Below are 14092 nucleotides of genomic sequence, written 5' to 3'. Positions count from 1 at the left end.
CCAAAGTGTGGGGAGCTTAACTGTACAAGATCACAAAATTGTAACTGCTTACAATTTTATTTAGCTTCCACCTGGCAGGTACCTTTAGAAATCCTTTATTTATATTGATAACCTTAAAAAATGTGCACAACCCCCTTAAAAGATAGAAATTTTTATTTACACCATTTTTAAAATTTATTTATGTATTTATGTATTTATTTATTTGAGATGGGGGTCTTGCTATGTTGCCCAGGCTATTCTTGGACTCCTGGACTTGAGCAATCCCCCTGCCTCAATCTTCCAAGTAGCTGGGACTCAGGCACGTGCCACTGCACATGGCTTATTTTTACACCATTTTATAGATGAGGAAACTGAGGCAAAGAAAGGCTAAGGTGCTCCAATTGTTGCTCTTAAGTGTCTTTTCCATAATACCAGTGTTTAATTAAAACTAAATTTCATTTTAATGTTTTAAAATAAACCTGGCAACTGAAACCACATGAGTGGCTGCTCAGAGCACCCAGGTCTGGAGGTCTTACTTTCTCACATGAGACCCTCGAAGGTTGCCCTTCTCAGTCTCTAACTCCATTCTTTCTAGGAGAAAACTTGAGCTACTGGCATTAATTAGCAGGAAGGAATCCTTTACGCTCAATGAATCACATGCTTCAAAGCAAATGGCTGATGATGAAGTGGTTTCAAGTTACATAAAAACCTTTCCCTCAGAAATTAGCTAAACTTCTCTAGAAATAATCTTTGTATCTTTTTGTTAATGAATCTTTCCTTTGCTTTCCTTCCTGAGCCTCTCTTCTTGGTCTTATGTTCAGTCCTTCCCAGACCCTCTCACCGCTAGCCTCGGGTTCTTCAGCCTTGATGAGTATAGCATTCCTCACCTAGCTACCCACCCTTCGACAGGATTCCCAGTGTTGCTATTTCATCTTGGCCTTACCCCCCAAGCAGCAAGCTACTGGAGAGAGCAAATGTCCAAGAAACATATCCCTCAAGCAGTAAACTACTGTGGAGCACTTCTCTTGACTTAACCCTTGAACCCATCACTCAGCTGGAGTTCACCATTGGCTAATAGCCATTCAAAATGAGCAAATTCTTTGGTCATAGCTGTAGCCACTCATTGGTCTTCAATTTGATGGTTTGTTAATTTAACTGATGGTTTCTTTTCTTATTAAGAACCAGTAGATTCACAAAATGGTATTTGCTGCACCCATCAATGTTGGGAGCTGATTTTCTGAGGGACTAGGGCAAGGCTAGTTATGGCCTATGTACCAAGGGTTTGAAATTATCCCGTATCTCTAAAATGTAGCTTAGACCTCACCCTGACTGATACCTTTCCCAAAGTTAGAACCTCATTGCCCTCACAATGGGGCAGTGGCTAGGGGCAGGAGTGGATTCCATGGTTGCTGTTAGGAGCATAGGCCCACTGGTATTCCATTAAGATGAGCAGAGGGTAGAGGTGGTGAGCAACTACTAGCTAACTTTTCTCTCTCTTCTTAGGCACTGGTGAGAAAAATTGATGCCTCAGACAATATCTACACCACAGAGTCCACCACAGGGAACCTGTTCAGCCTGACCCAGGAGGGGGCTCCCTTGTGCCGCATCATAGCCAAGGTGAGCTTCGTGGTTAGGGACCAAAATGGCAGGCCTGGGGAAGTATGAGGAAGCTCACTTGTTCAATGGGAATAGCTGGCTCAGGAGGTCTGTCTTGGCCCCTGCATTAGCTGGTGAGTGACCTTGGGAGAGTCACTTATCCTATCTGGGCCTTGGTGTCTGCATTTTTTTTTTTTTTTTTTTTTTTTTTTTGAGACAGAGTCTCGCTCTGTCGCCCAGGCTGGAGTGCAGTGGCGCGGTCTCGGCTCACTGCAAGCTCTGCCTCCTGGGTTCACGCCATTCTCCTGTCTCAGCCTCCCGAGTAGCTGAGACTACAGGCGCCCACCACCATGCTCGGCTAATTTTTGTATTTTTAGTAGAGACAGGGTTTCACCGTGTTAGCCAGGATGGTCTCGATCTCCTGACCTTGTGATCCGCCCGCCTCGGCCTCCCAAAGTGCTGGGATTACAGGCGTGAGCCACCGTGCCCAGCTCGTGTCTGCGTTTGTGATAGGTGGCTAGCCCCTCTGATTTCATTTCCCACTTGAGACAGAAATCTGGTGCCCCTAGAGCCTCTATCTTCTTTCTTTATGTGGTATATGTTATAAATACCAACCGTCTTTCTCCATCTCCACACATCCTTCCCTTCCTGGCAGCTGTGGTGTCCCTGAGGTCCATGGGATGTGGTGATGTAGTGAATAAAGAGACCATCTGGCGTGTGGCATTTTGGGTGATCGATTGACCTTATATGGCTCCCTGACATCATGTTTGTAAGACATGGGATGCCTCAAACCCAGTTCAAAGAAAAGTTTTTAAATTTTTTTCATATAGACTTGTGTATGGCTTAAGCTCTATCCACATTGCTTAATGCTGCTGCCATAACAACCTATACCCCATAATAATTAGCAGTAGCATTATCAGGAGAAAGAGGAGGAACAGATCTACAAACATGACCTTCACTACAAACTCGGAGGTTTGTTCTCTGGGTTCCCATCCAGTGCCCTTAGTCTCTTTTTGTGACCCTTTAGAATCTTGTGAACCTCAGCATCTGCCTATGATCCTTGGAAAAGCAGGAGGAGAATCTGGGTCCTCTATTGTTTTGTCACCAAAGATACTGGCCAGTGTTCAGCAGGCATCAAGACAAGATGGACTCTGAATACACTCAGTCTCTGCCTAAGCTTTCCTACTCCTCCCAAAAAAGGAGGCTGTAAAATTCTCTGAACAAAATAAAATGCAAGGATTTGCTCAAGGAATACAAGAAGGGAGAAGAATGCAGGCTAAACTGCAAAGCAGGCTTTATTTAACTAATGCTTCTCAATTCTGTTGGCATATTTCTCCTTTTAAGCCTTCATATCAATTTCTCCCTCTCCCAGGCTGAAGAGGAGCCCAGAGACAGCCTCCCTCCCTCTGACTCTCTCTGTTGATTGGGTCCTACATTCTGGCCATGGGCTGGGGTGGTTGTGGCTGTCCCAGCTGCTTGTCTGAGGAGAAAGCAGAGAAAGCACAAGGGCATGTCATGGCCTTTGCACCTTTTGTCTTTGTGTTTTGAATGTCCTTCTCTCTTTTTGCCACTTGGAAAACTCTTACTCAGCATTCCACACTCAATTCTGTATTCTTCTTTATTGCTTTCCAGACACCCTCCCACCTATGGTGTCTAAAAAGAGTAGCAGGCACTATCTCAGCACTTACCATATTCTATTTTGTTATGTGTTTTAAGCTGTGTGCTTTTTAAGGACAGAAACATCTGAGTCATCCCTGTGTCCTTAGTGCCTAGTGCAATGCCTGCACAAAGTGGGTACTCAAAGAATTTGTTGAATGAGAAAGTTACAAATTCACAGATCCAAAATCTCTGAGAGTTGGGAGGGAACTGAAGTTCATTCGACCTTCAATTTCGGTAGGGGTTTCTGAAGGGCTGTTGAGTATCCAATGGGTGATCCTGTGTCCAGAAACAGGTTCACTTGGTGTGGAGTATTTTGAATAACCTCCCTTATTCCCCATCTCTCATGTCCCCAGTTCTAATGCAAGTTCTCAGGGTACTACACTTTGAGACCTACAGAGCTAGTATGGTACTCTCTAATGACATTTATACTCAGACTAGATTCATATATATTGGAAGATAATTCATATATATTTGTCTCTGTTATATTTCTAACACTACACTGATGGGATCTCATGTAATTCTCATGATTCTGTGAGGAGGGTGGTACTAACATTTTATACAAATGAAGACACTGAGGAACAGAGAGATTAAATAACTTGCTGCAGAGCATATAACTATTAAGTTGAATTGCAGGTATTCAAATTGTGAGCTTTGATTCCAAAGGATTCATTGCACTTATATTGTTTGCCTAGGAGTAGGTCTAGGATTTGTGAGGCCAGAAGCTTATAGAATTATTGGGACCTTACTTAAGCAAAAGATTATAGAATTCCAAATTCCAAATTATTTAGAAAAGTGGGTTATTTAGAACGAGAAAATAATTCAAGAATATTTCTGGAAGGCAATTTTTTAACCACTTTTTTTATTATTATTATACTTTAAGTTCTAGGGTACATGTGCACAACGTGCAGGTTTGTTACATATGTATACATGTGCTGTGTTGGTTTGCTGCACCCATTAACTCAGCATTTACATTAGGTATTTCTCCTAATGCTATCCCTCTCTCATCCCCCCACCCCACGACAGGCCTCAGTGTGTGATGTTCCCCTTCCTGTGTCCAAGTGTTCTCATTTTCAATTCCCACCTATGAGTGAGAACATGCGGTGTTGGTTTTCTGTCCTTGCAATAGTTTGCTCAGAATGATGGTTTCCAGCTTCATCCATGTTGCTACAAAGGACATGAACTCATCCTTTTTTATGGCTGCATAGTAGTCCATGGTGTATATGTGCCACATTTTCTTAATCCAGTCTATCATTGATGGACATTTGGGTTGGTTCCAAGTCTTTGCTATTGTGAGTAGTGCTGCAATAAACATACGTGTGTATGTGTCTTTATAGTAGCATGATTTATAATCCTTTGGGTATATACCCAGTAATGGGATGGCTGGGTCAAATGGTATTTCTAGTTCTAGATCCTTGAGGAATCGCCACACTGCTTCTGGAAGGCAGTTCTATACCAGGCTGCTTTGCTGTAGTTCACCTACATGAGAAAGTGATGCCAACCACATTAACATATCTCCCCAAACCAAAACCAAGCATGTCTCTCACACTCAGCTTCATAGCTGGATCTGCAAAATGCCTGCAGCCACTCCAATACTACATTCAAGGAAGACTAAATAAAAAAGGATGGTGGTTTTCATTAATTATAATAGGAATTGTAATTAATTAGCTTCATGGTTAACTTGCCCCTGAACTTGGCTTCAAGACACTTAAAGCAAATATAGGCAACTAGTAGCCCTAGGACCTCAGTAAGGTCTTTTGTTTCCTGTTTCCATTCTCCTTTTTCACTTGAAATATGACATCACCATTGGAGACAGAACCAGGGATCTAATTGGTAGCAAAGTTATGTCCTTCAGTAGACTTAAGACTGTAGTCACAGGAAGATGCCCCGGCAACAGTGGTTCCCAGTGCCCACTCTGTATCACAGTCCCTCAGAGAGTTTATGGAAAACCCAGATACTTGTGCCCTACCCAAGATTCCATGGGGTCCTTGGGTAAGACCTGAGAATCTTCATTTTAACAAGCCCTACAAGTAGTTCTGAAGCATGGCCAGACTCTCAGAATCACTTATCTAAGCCCTTAAAGCAATCTTAATAGTAGAGCAGGGTAAATGCTCGTCAACTCTTGTGAGTGGAGAAGTGAATTTTATGTAATAGCAATAGCTAACATTTGAGTGTTGCTGTATTCTGTCCTTAATGCATTATATAATTCCTTTCTTTTAATTCATAAAACCATCCTATGAAGAAGGTACCATGTTGTTACCATCAATAGTTGAAATGGTTTAGGAGCTTATTCAGGATCATGCAGCTGACAAGGAGTTGAGACAGAATTGAACCCTAGCCTCTTTAAGTTTAATTCAGAGTTCATGGTCCTAAACCCCACAGTGGTGACTTCTGGTTCAATCCTTGGTCCTTCAGGTCCTTGGGCCAAAGTGTGACTCAGGAGTTCTCAATCCTGGATACACAATCGAACTACTAGGGAGCTTTAAAATTTTTAGGATTCTGACTTAATTCGTCCAGAGTAGGTCCTGGGATGAATATTTTAGCTTTCCAAGTGATTCTACTGTGCTGCGTGGATTGAGGACCTCTACTCTCTTTTGGGAGTCATTTAAATGTATTTAACCTGAAGAGCTTGTAGTGGTGTTGGGGCAAAGGGGATGGAGGAGATAGCATTGGATCTGTTTTCTCCAAGGATTCTGTGACTCAAACATTTAACTTGGTCAAGAGGGCTGACTGGAGATTTTTGTCTTGGTGCTGTGGGGGAACAGGGAAAAGCTCCAACCTCTGAGCTGAAACTGACTCAACGTTTGTTTAATGACTAATTCCAAACAGTAAGTAGCTGAATTTCTTTTGGAACAATTACCATTTTTCCCTTTCAAAATGAGTTGCAAACACATGCTGGGTTTGGGCTCTCTGTGTGGATCTGAGGTCTGGGTGGGATAAGGACTTCTCAATGGCACATGGGGTCTGAAGATATTTTATGTTTTGTAAAGAATGGGCCTTAGAAATCTCCTGGGAAGGAAACTTTGCTTGGCAGGAGCTCTGAAGCTCTGGGTGTTCTGTTTCAGGACCTGAGCATTGAAGGTCTGTTTTCATGTGCCGCTTGATATAGACAGCTCCTACCACCTGCCTGCATTTGTGCACCACGTTCAGGAAAGCAGAGAAGAGACGTGCATTTGGTTGTAAGCCAAGATGATGTTTGGCCTCCTGCAGATTTAGTCTCCTGTCAGGACCAGGCCTTAACTCCAGTTAAACATTAATCCCAAACATTTCCAGTGGTAGAAAGCAGGGGAAAAGGCCTGGGTTGGGACAAGAGGGCAGCTCTCATCCCAGCTCTGCCACTAGCTCACTGAAGGAGGTTGGCCAGACCACTGGGGATTAACTCCTCCTTTGTGGCCTGAGGATGCTGGACTGCATATCTAAGACACCTTCCAAATCTACCGTGCTGCCTGACTTTCCCAGTGTTTTCATGGGAAAAGTAAGGATGCAATTTTACTTTTATCCCATTCCATTTTAAAACAGAAGGCTAAGGTGAACTATTTGCCACATTTAGTCATCACTTCCTACATTTCTGTCCATAGGCTTCTCAGCTGTTCTATCACTTCCTCAGCTACTCAGGGATCTCCCATGCCCCTGGCACTCCCCTGGGCTCTCAAGAGCTTTGACCAGGAGTTGTTTAAAGATTTGGAATGATCTTTTGATTATTTACATGGGCCACACCCTCCAGAGCCTGCCAAGAGAATACTTGAGTCTCACTGAATATTAACAACGACGATAATAATTATTATTTATTGGTGGCTTCCTATGTGTCCAGGCCCTGTGCAGGGACTTTCACACAGTTGTTGTATCTTGTCCACATGACCGCTCTGAGAAGCGTATCAGTGACCCTGTTTTACAGGTTAGAACTCCAGGACTCACAGTGGTTGAATACCTTGAGCAGTTGACACTTGAAACCAAATTTGTCCAGCTCTGGAGTGGGTGCTATTTCCATTTCACCAGCTCAGTTGGTTAAAATCTAGAGTCTTTCCCTTTCCAGGCAAAACTCTGCTACGATAAATCTGTCTCCCTCCTAATCGGTATTTCCTCTTTTTCTGCTCCTTGTCCACTGCACAGTAATCAGCTTGCTTGCTCTAGGTATGAGGCTGGTGGAGGTCAAAACTGGGAGGCATTGGCAGGAGCTGGGGGCAAATGGGAGAATATGAGTTTTCTGAAGCCAGAAATGATCCACTCTGATGATGATGGTTGTGATGACAGCTGTAGTAGCAATAGTAATAATAAATTTATTTTTATAGCACTCACTTTGTGCCAGATAATGTTCTAAGGGCTTTATACAAATAACATATTTTAACATCCCAATGATCCTCTGTGGTAGGCAGGATCTACCCCCATTTTCCAGGTGAGGGAGCTAAGACAGTGAGAAAGTCCAAAGCTAGTAAGTGACTGAACTGGAATTTCAACCTGGCTGTTTGGCAGCAAAGGCTATGTGCCTGGTTACTGTTTTGAACTGCTTCTCAGCAGTCCCTCCTCTTCCTCTTCCTCTCACCTTCCTTTCCACTCTCTTCCTTTCTCCCACCAACCTTCCTTTCTCCCACCAACCTTCCATGCCCATTGTTTACTCAGGCATGGTGCTATGCTTTCTATTCACCATCTCATCTGATTCTCCGACAGTCTTTTGATATGTCATAATTATAATTCCCATTTTGAAGATGAAGAAACAGAGTTTCAGAAAGAACATAAATAATTTATTCAAGGTCACACATATGAAAGCAGAGCTGGGATTTTAACCAGGTCTACAGATTCCAGAATCTTAATCTCAACCTTCTGATATTTCAGGTCCAAGGGATGGAGTAGACAGAGTGTTGAAGCAGAGAAAAGATTCAGGGAGGACTTCCATCTTTCCAGCTCATCTTTTCATCCATTTTTCTGGGCTGGAAAAGGGAGTCCTTCCTGAATCTTCTCTCTGGAAGAAGATGGGAGACTAATTCCTCCCATAGAATTACTGTGTTTGGGTTTCCAGTTCTGACAGTGATGCAGGAGCTGGGAGTCCCTGGCATGCCCTGCACATCATCCTTACCTTGGATGCTCAGTAGATGTACCCAGTGTCGTAACAGTGTGGGCCAGTGATCTAGCGGCCTTCTTCATTCACCTCTTTGCGGCCTGCTGTTCTGTTTGTTTGGGTCCTTCATATATCTTAGCTGCTTCTGGGAGAGAATGTGGGCAACCTGTCTGAGGCTTGTCCTCTCAGCTTCTTGGGTTCCTCTGAAGGCTAAAGAATAAGCCCAGAGCTCTCTATGATGATGGCGGCAAATTCCATCCCTTCCCCTGGGCAGGGCACAGAAAACTCCTCTGGGCTTCATCAGAATTATCCCCCCCACCAATAGCTCCTCTGTTTTTCCTTCCACCACCAGCCCACACACCCCACAAGTGATCTCTTCCCACTTTATGACAGCTCATCCCAAGTCTCTCTGAATAATTCATACTGTTATGTGGCTGGGCTCTGAGCCCAGAGCTTTCTATAAAATTAAAAAAGCTTCAGCCAACAGTGTGATTCTGCTAGCTCAGGCCATTCCCAGCTTCACTCCAGGATGAGTGCTGCACTCGGTTCTTGAATGGGGGCTCCAGAGTGGTCCTCAAGACCAATCCATCTTATTTCCTCTGTGGCCTTCTTCCTTCTCTCTCCTCCCACATATCCTAGCCCTCGGGACCTCTTTCATGAGGATATAAGACACTCTGCTAATCAGGAAGCCTCACATAGCCTGACCCTTACCCACTCTCCAGAACCAGGTACTAGGCCTTTCCACATGTACTAACTCAGTTGCACCCCCAACAGCTCAGACATATAGCTATCATAGCCCATTTTTAGCCAAACTTAACCAGCAGCAAAGCCAGGATTTGGACCAGAATCTCCTTCTTTTGGATCCAGGAATTTCTCCCTCCCTCTCCTGGTCGCTAAAAGTGCTAAGAAGGCCATTTTTCACAGGCTTGAGAGAGACGTGATGAGAATCCAGTGCAAATGCATGCAGAGGCTTAAATATAGTTGTGCTGGGCTCAGTGCCTCCTGAGCTAAAGGAGGCTGCCACATTCATCCTGGCTCAGGCCTCACGCGCGTTCTTTGGCACTGTTTATTTATTGTCTGTTTCAGATGTAAAAGTCTATCAATCAATCATCTCTCTCTCTCTCATCTGTCTACATATATAGAGAAATAATATTTATACAATATGTATGATTAAATATAAGCACATACATATATAAATATATATCCATATATATGTATATATATTTACATCTGGAGGAAGGCTAGAAATGACCAGCAGGGCTGGCTGAGAGCTTAGAACTTCTATTTCTTTCCTTCTCATTTCAAAGAGAAACTTGGTTTTCCTTCAGTGACTCTCTGAGTGAGGTCTGTATGTAGAACCCTCAAGCAGATGTCCCAGGAACTATGGGAAAATAGGAAGGCAGCAGTAAAGGTTGTGGCACAAGGAATCAGAGGTGTAAGTGTCTGTCTCATGCCAGACATTTTTCCTGAAGTAATTATGTGCACTTAAAATCACAGTGGTTCTGTCTTGACCCTTCTACAACCCCCCACCCTCCGAGCATGTTAGGGCTTCTGCTCTGTGTTCTTTTAACCCTGCACCCCCAACCACATGTCATTGCCCCTCTACCAGCTTTGTACCTACTTTTAAAATCGTGTGCCTTCTGTATGAGATCATGAGTGTATTATGGACGGGACTGAAGCAGTCTTGCTCAGTGTCCAGTGTGATGTCTGGCCTATAATAAACCATTAACGTTTTTGAATGCACGAATGAATGTACTAGCCCTAAGTTATGCCCTTTCACACCAAAAGAAATGAGGAGAATTCATCCACCCCAAAGGAAGTAGGAATATATAAGTTGTGATAACTCTTAGCTGATTATAAAATGTCAGAAATTATGAACTCCTCCAGAGTTGGGTATCTTCATCTTGACCCCTGAAATGACCAGCAGCAAAACTCTTAGAATGAAAAGGGCCCATGAGCCTATCATTTTGGGGTGGAGGGGAAGGGAAAATCTGGAGTTGAGCTATTTTGGTGAACCTGTGCTGGGCTGCTTCTTCCAATCGCCCATTCGTTGTTCTATCAGTCATTCACTGCTGCGTTCTCAGCACACGTGGAACTGAGCCTGGCACATAGTAGGTGCTTTTGTTGTCAGAGTTCTCAAAAACCTGACAGAGGATGGTCTTTTGCTGAACTTGCCTTCTTCCTATAACATTTTGCTTAGTTTTGGGAACCGGTACAAGGAGGTTAGTTAGACCCAGGAGTGATGAAGTTAAAGGCGAGTGCCCTGAGGGACCCAGTTCAGATCAGTTGCTCATGCATTCTTTACTGCTGCCAACCCTAGGCACCCTGCCAGCTTTCAGGGAGGGAAAGAGGGAAAGATCTAGGCAAAGTTAGATGTGGGATATCCAATTCCTGCCACTCTAACTGCCCCAGTTAGTGCTGCCACTGGTTTGCTTGGCACCTTGGTTAGTCATTCTAGTGATCTCTTGGCTCACTTTGCTCCCAGAGCTAAGGTTGGCTCCAGCGATTATTATGAGTAAGTCTGACTAGTTAGCAGGGCACCTGGACAATGAGCTCTGCACTGCCAGATTCTTGCCTGATGGTAAACACTTTATTGGAAAGAAGTTTCCATAAACAGCTCTCACAAAAGGAAAAGTACATGCTCACCACACTCAAGAGCTGGGATGATTGTTTTTAAAAGGGTTACACACACAGGAGTAAAGGAGTGAAAATGATGATGTGAATTTAGGCTGAATCATTTTACCCATCCGGACTTCAGTTTTTTCGATCAAAAAATGGGAGGAAATGATAGTACTAATATAAAAGAAACCTTTTTTTTTTGCCTGCCTCCCGCAGCAGTTGGAAGGATCCAAGGAATAGCATGGTGACTTTTGGCAGAGGGAGAACCAGCTCTGGGCATCTAGTCAGTTCCTTCCACCTGCCTCAGATTGGTTTCTAGGACCTGCTTCCTGTGACTCCGGGCCTGCTCTATGGGGGGCTGCTCCAAGGGAGTTGCCAGATGTTTGGGAACCCTGTTGAAGGGTACTGATCGCCAGCCCTAGCAAATATGCCTGCCTTGGCCCCTGGCTCCTGAGCCCCAGAAGCATTTATAGTATCCCATCTCCAGCTTGGACTATGAAGGGTGACATTATTTCTGGAGCTAGCATCTCTCTAGTGTACATGTGAGCATGTGAGCGCGTGTAAGTGTGTGTGGGGCGGGGGTTGCTGGAGGCAGAGAGGACCTGAAAGCATATCTGGTGAATCAGGGATGTCACTTATTCTTGAGTTAGCCCCAGACAAGGTCACACAGTAAGATGATGTGACATTTCTTTCTCTTGGCAGGAGGGTGGGGTCGTAGCACTCTTCAAGGTTTGCCGGCAGGACAGTTTCCGGTGCTTGTACCCCCAGGCGCTCCGCACGCTGGCCTCCATCTGCTGCGTGGAAGAGGGTGTCCACCAGCTGGAGAAGGTAAGGACAGCTGGCTGGGTGGTGCCTGAGGTCCTCAAGCCAGGTAGGGGTGAGGGCCAGGCCTCATGATGGCCATCTGTTCCTTTTCATGGACCAAGTGCCCCGAGTAGTCCTTTTCCCAGGCACCATTTGGATAGGGCCGCTGGGACCTGGACTATGGGAGTCAGCAAACAGGTGAATGAGATGGGAACTGATGAGCCTGAGCAGGAAAGGCAGGGCTCAAAGGGACACTTAGCACTTTCTGGGTGGGGTGACAACTGGGGAGACTCCTGTGGGTGGAACATGGTAGGAGGCAGGCAAGTCAGGGGGTGGTGTTGGGGTTCAGGGTGGTTGATTCTTCACCCATAGCAGGCCTCCTAAAGATGGAAGAGGATCCAGATCCTGGGAGCATAGAGTGGGCAAGAGCAGGGCAGCACTGGGTGCCTGTGAAAGCAGGTGGGACTCCTCTCCACTAAAGACCATCGGGCTTGGTTGAGGGACGTGGAAGCCCCAGTCCAAGTGCTTGCTGGGCCAAGATGGTGTGGGAGTCGGGTAGGGTTAGAGAAGGAAGGTGGTGATCTGACAGGCTCTAGCGCCTCTGCTCAAGCCCGATCTATGGTAACATAACAAATTCTAGCCACCCTGACCCCTTCCCTGGTTGTGCGACTGAGGCTGCTCCTCTACTCAGATATGAGTGAGTCTGAGCTTGCGGATAGGCTCTCAGGGACTCCAGCCAGGAGGGCTGGGGAGGTGGGGGCTGAAATCTGGGGTTTCCCAACCAAGTTTCCAGGAAAGATGCTGAACATTCTTATAGAAAAGTGGAAAGGCCTGGTATGTCCTGGTACTATGGTGGTACCTGCAGGATTTGGGGTAGGATCTGAATCTGTTCCTGTGAGCTGGTCTAAATGGGGACAGGGGCCAGCAAACTGCTCTCTGTCCTCTGCATCCATGTCCCACAGTCTGGTCCTGGCAGCCCAAATAACTCCACCCTACCCTCAGCTTCTTCACTTTGGTCTGGACTCCTAGACAAATGGTCATCTTACTTTTTACCCTGCCTCCTTCCAAACCTACTCAGATTATTGGGTCAGGGTCATAGAATCATGAACTTAGAGATGCTCTTAGCTAAGGATGGAATGTGGATAGGGAATCTGCTCATTTTATAGATGACAAGGCTATGGGTCAGAATGGGGAAGTAATTTGCCTAAGGTGACAGAGCAAGATAGTAGAGGAGATAGTGCCAGCTTTTTGGACAGAGTGCCCCCTTCCCACTGGGTTGGAAGTCTTCATATCTAGTTGCTATGAGCACTAGATTTGGAGGTGAGAAATCCATGCTTACCCTTCATTGTGCTACTCATTAGGTAGCGAGGCTCTGAGGTGAGAAGTGACTAACTCAAGGTCATATAGCTATTAAATGAGAGAACCAAAAGCCAAATCCAGGTCTTCTAAGACTGAAACCAATTACAGTTACCTCTATTCCAGTGGACTGTCTGATTGTGTGAGCACAGACATGCTATGCGTGTGCTCTCTTATATGGCAAAATAGAGGAGTGGAGAGGGTGGTGAGAGAGAGAGGGAGAGACAGACAGTGGACTTGATAAAGGAAATGCATTGAGCATCCTCAACTTCATGTTCTGAATAATTCCCTCCCTTCTATAAAACTTGTTCTTCCTTGGATAGTGTACAAACGACCAAATGGGGTTTGTTTCTCACCTTTCCTGTCTGGTTGGCAGGGAAAATGGGAGGAGAAGATAGAAAGAGCTTGGGATCACCAGCCCTCCAAAAGCAGCAGATTGTATGGCTTTAGTGAGCTTGCAGGGCAGAATGAAGTTTTCAATTCAGGGAAGAAAAACAACAGGGCTTTTTTTTTGTTTAGAGCTGAAAACCTGTGCAGCTGGGATGGCTGGAGGCATTTTTCCTTTCCCCTATCTGATGCTGCTCAAATGCCAGAGTGCTTTAATGTGTCTTTCCCAGTATAGACGGTCCAGGCCCTAGCCTGAGATTCAGACCCTGCCCAGTTGAGCAAAAGGAGAAAGAGATGCTCATAGTCTGGGGGTTTAACTACATGCCAGGTGCTGAGATAGTCCACTACATGTATCCTTTCATTAATGCACCAGAACCTTGTGAGGTGAGCACTATTAGTATCTCCATCTTAAAGATAAGGAAATGGAATCTCAGACAGTTTAAGTGACTTGCCTAAATAACGTAATAAGTGTTGGAGCCAGAATTTGGACCCACATCTGCCATAGTACAACACCCAGTGTGTGTCACGACCTTGCTGGTTTAATGGTTACTCTGAGAGCACTGAAAAGGTCCCTGCAGCTTAATCCCAGACCACCTTGCTGTTCCTGGCCACTGTGCTAACCCCTCACATCCCCAGCTGGCA

At 45.1% G+C, this 14092-nt stretch overlaps 1 protein-coding gene across 5 annotated transcripts in view; it reads left to right on the top strand.

Moving 5' to 3' along the window:
- The window catches only part of INSC (INSC spindle orientation adaptor protein), a 136528-nt gene that overhangs the window by 78763 nt on the left and 43673 nt on the right, over positions 1 to 14092 (top strand). For 4 of the 5 annotated variants that reach the window (XM_032168017.1, XM_032168018.2, XM_032168019.2 and 1 more), the window contains 2 exons: positions 1483 to 1596; positions 11606 to 11731. In XM_032168017.1, the coding sequence (XP_032023908.1) occupies positions 1483 to 1596; positions 11606 to 11731 (240 nt within the window). The remainder of the gene's footprint in view (positions 1 to 1482; positions 1597 to 11605; positions 11732 to 14092) is intronic. The other variant, XM_032168020.2, reaches the window with a different exon arrangement.

Source organism: Hylobates moloch, unplaced genomic scaffold (genome assembly GCF_009828535.3).
Source record: "Hylobates moloch isolate HMO894 unplaced genomic scaffold, HMol_V3 SCAFFOLD_11, whole genome shotgun sequence".
NCBI classification, from domain to species: domain Eukaryota; kingdom Metazoa; phylum Chordata; class Mammalia; order Primates; family Hylobatidae; genus Hylobates; species Hylobates moloch.
The sequence above is the reverse complement of the archived record's forward strand: the minus strand, read 5'-3'. Positions and strand labels throughout refer to the sequence as shown.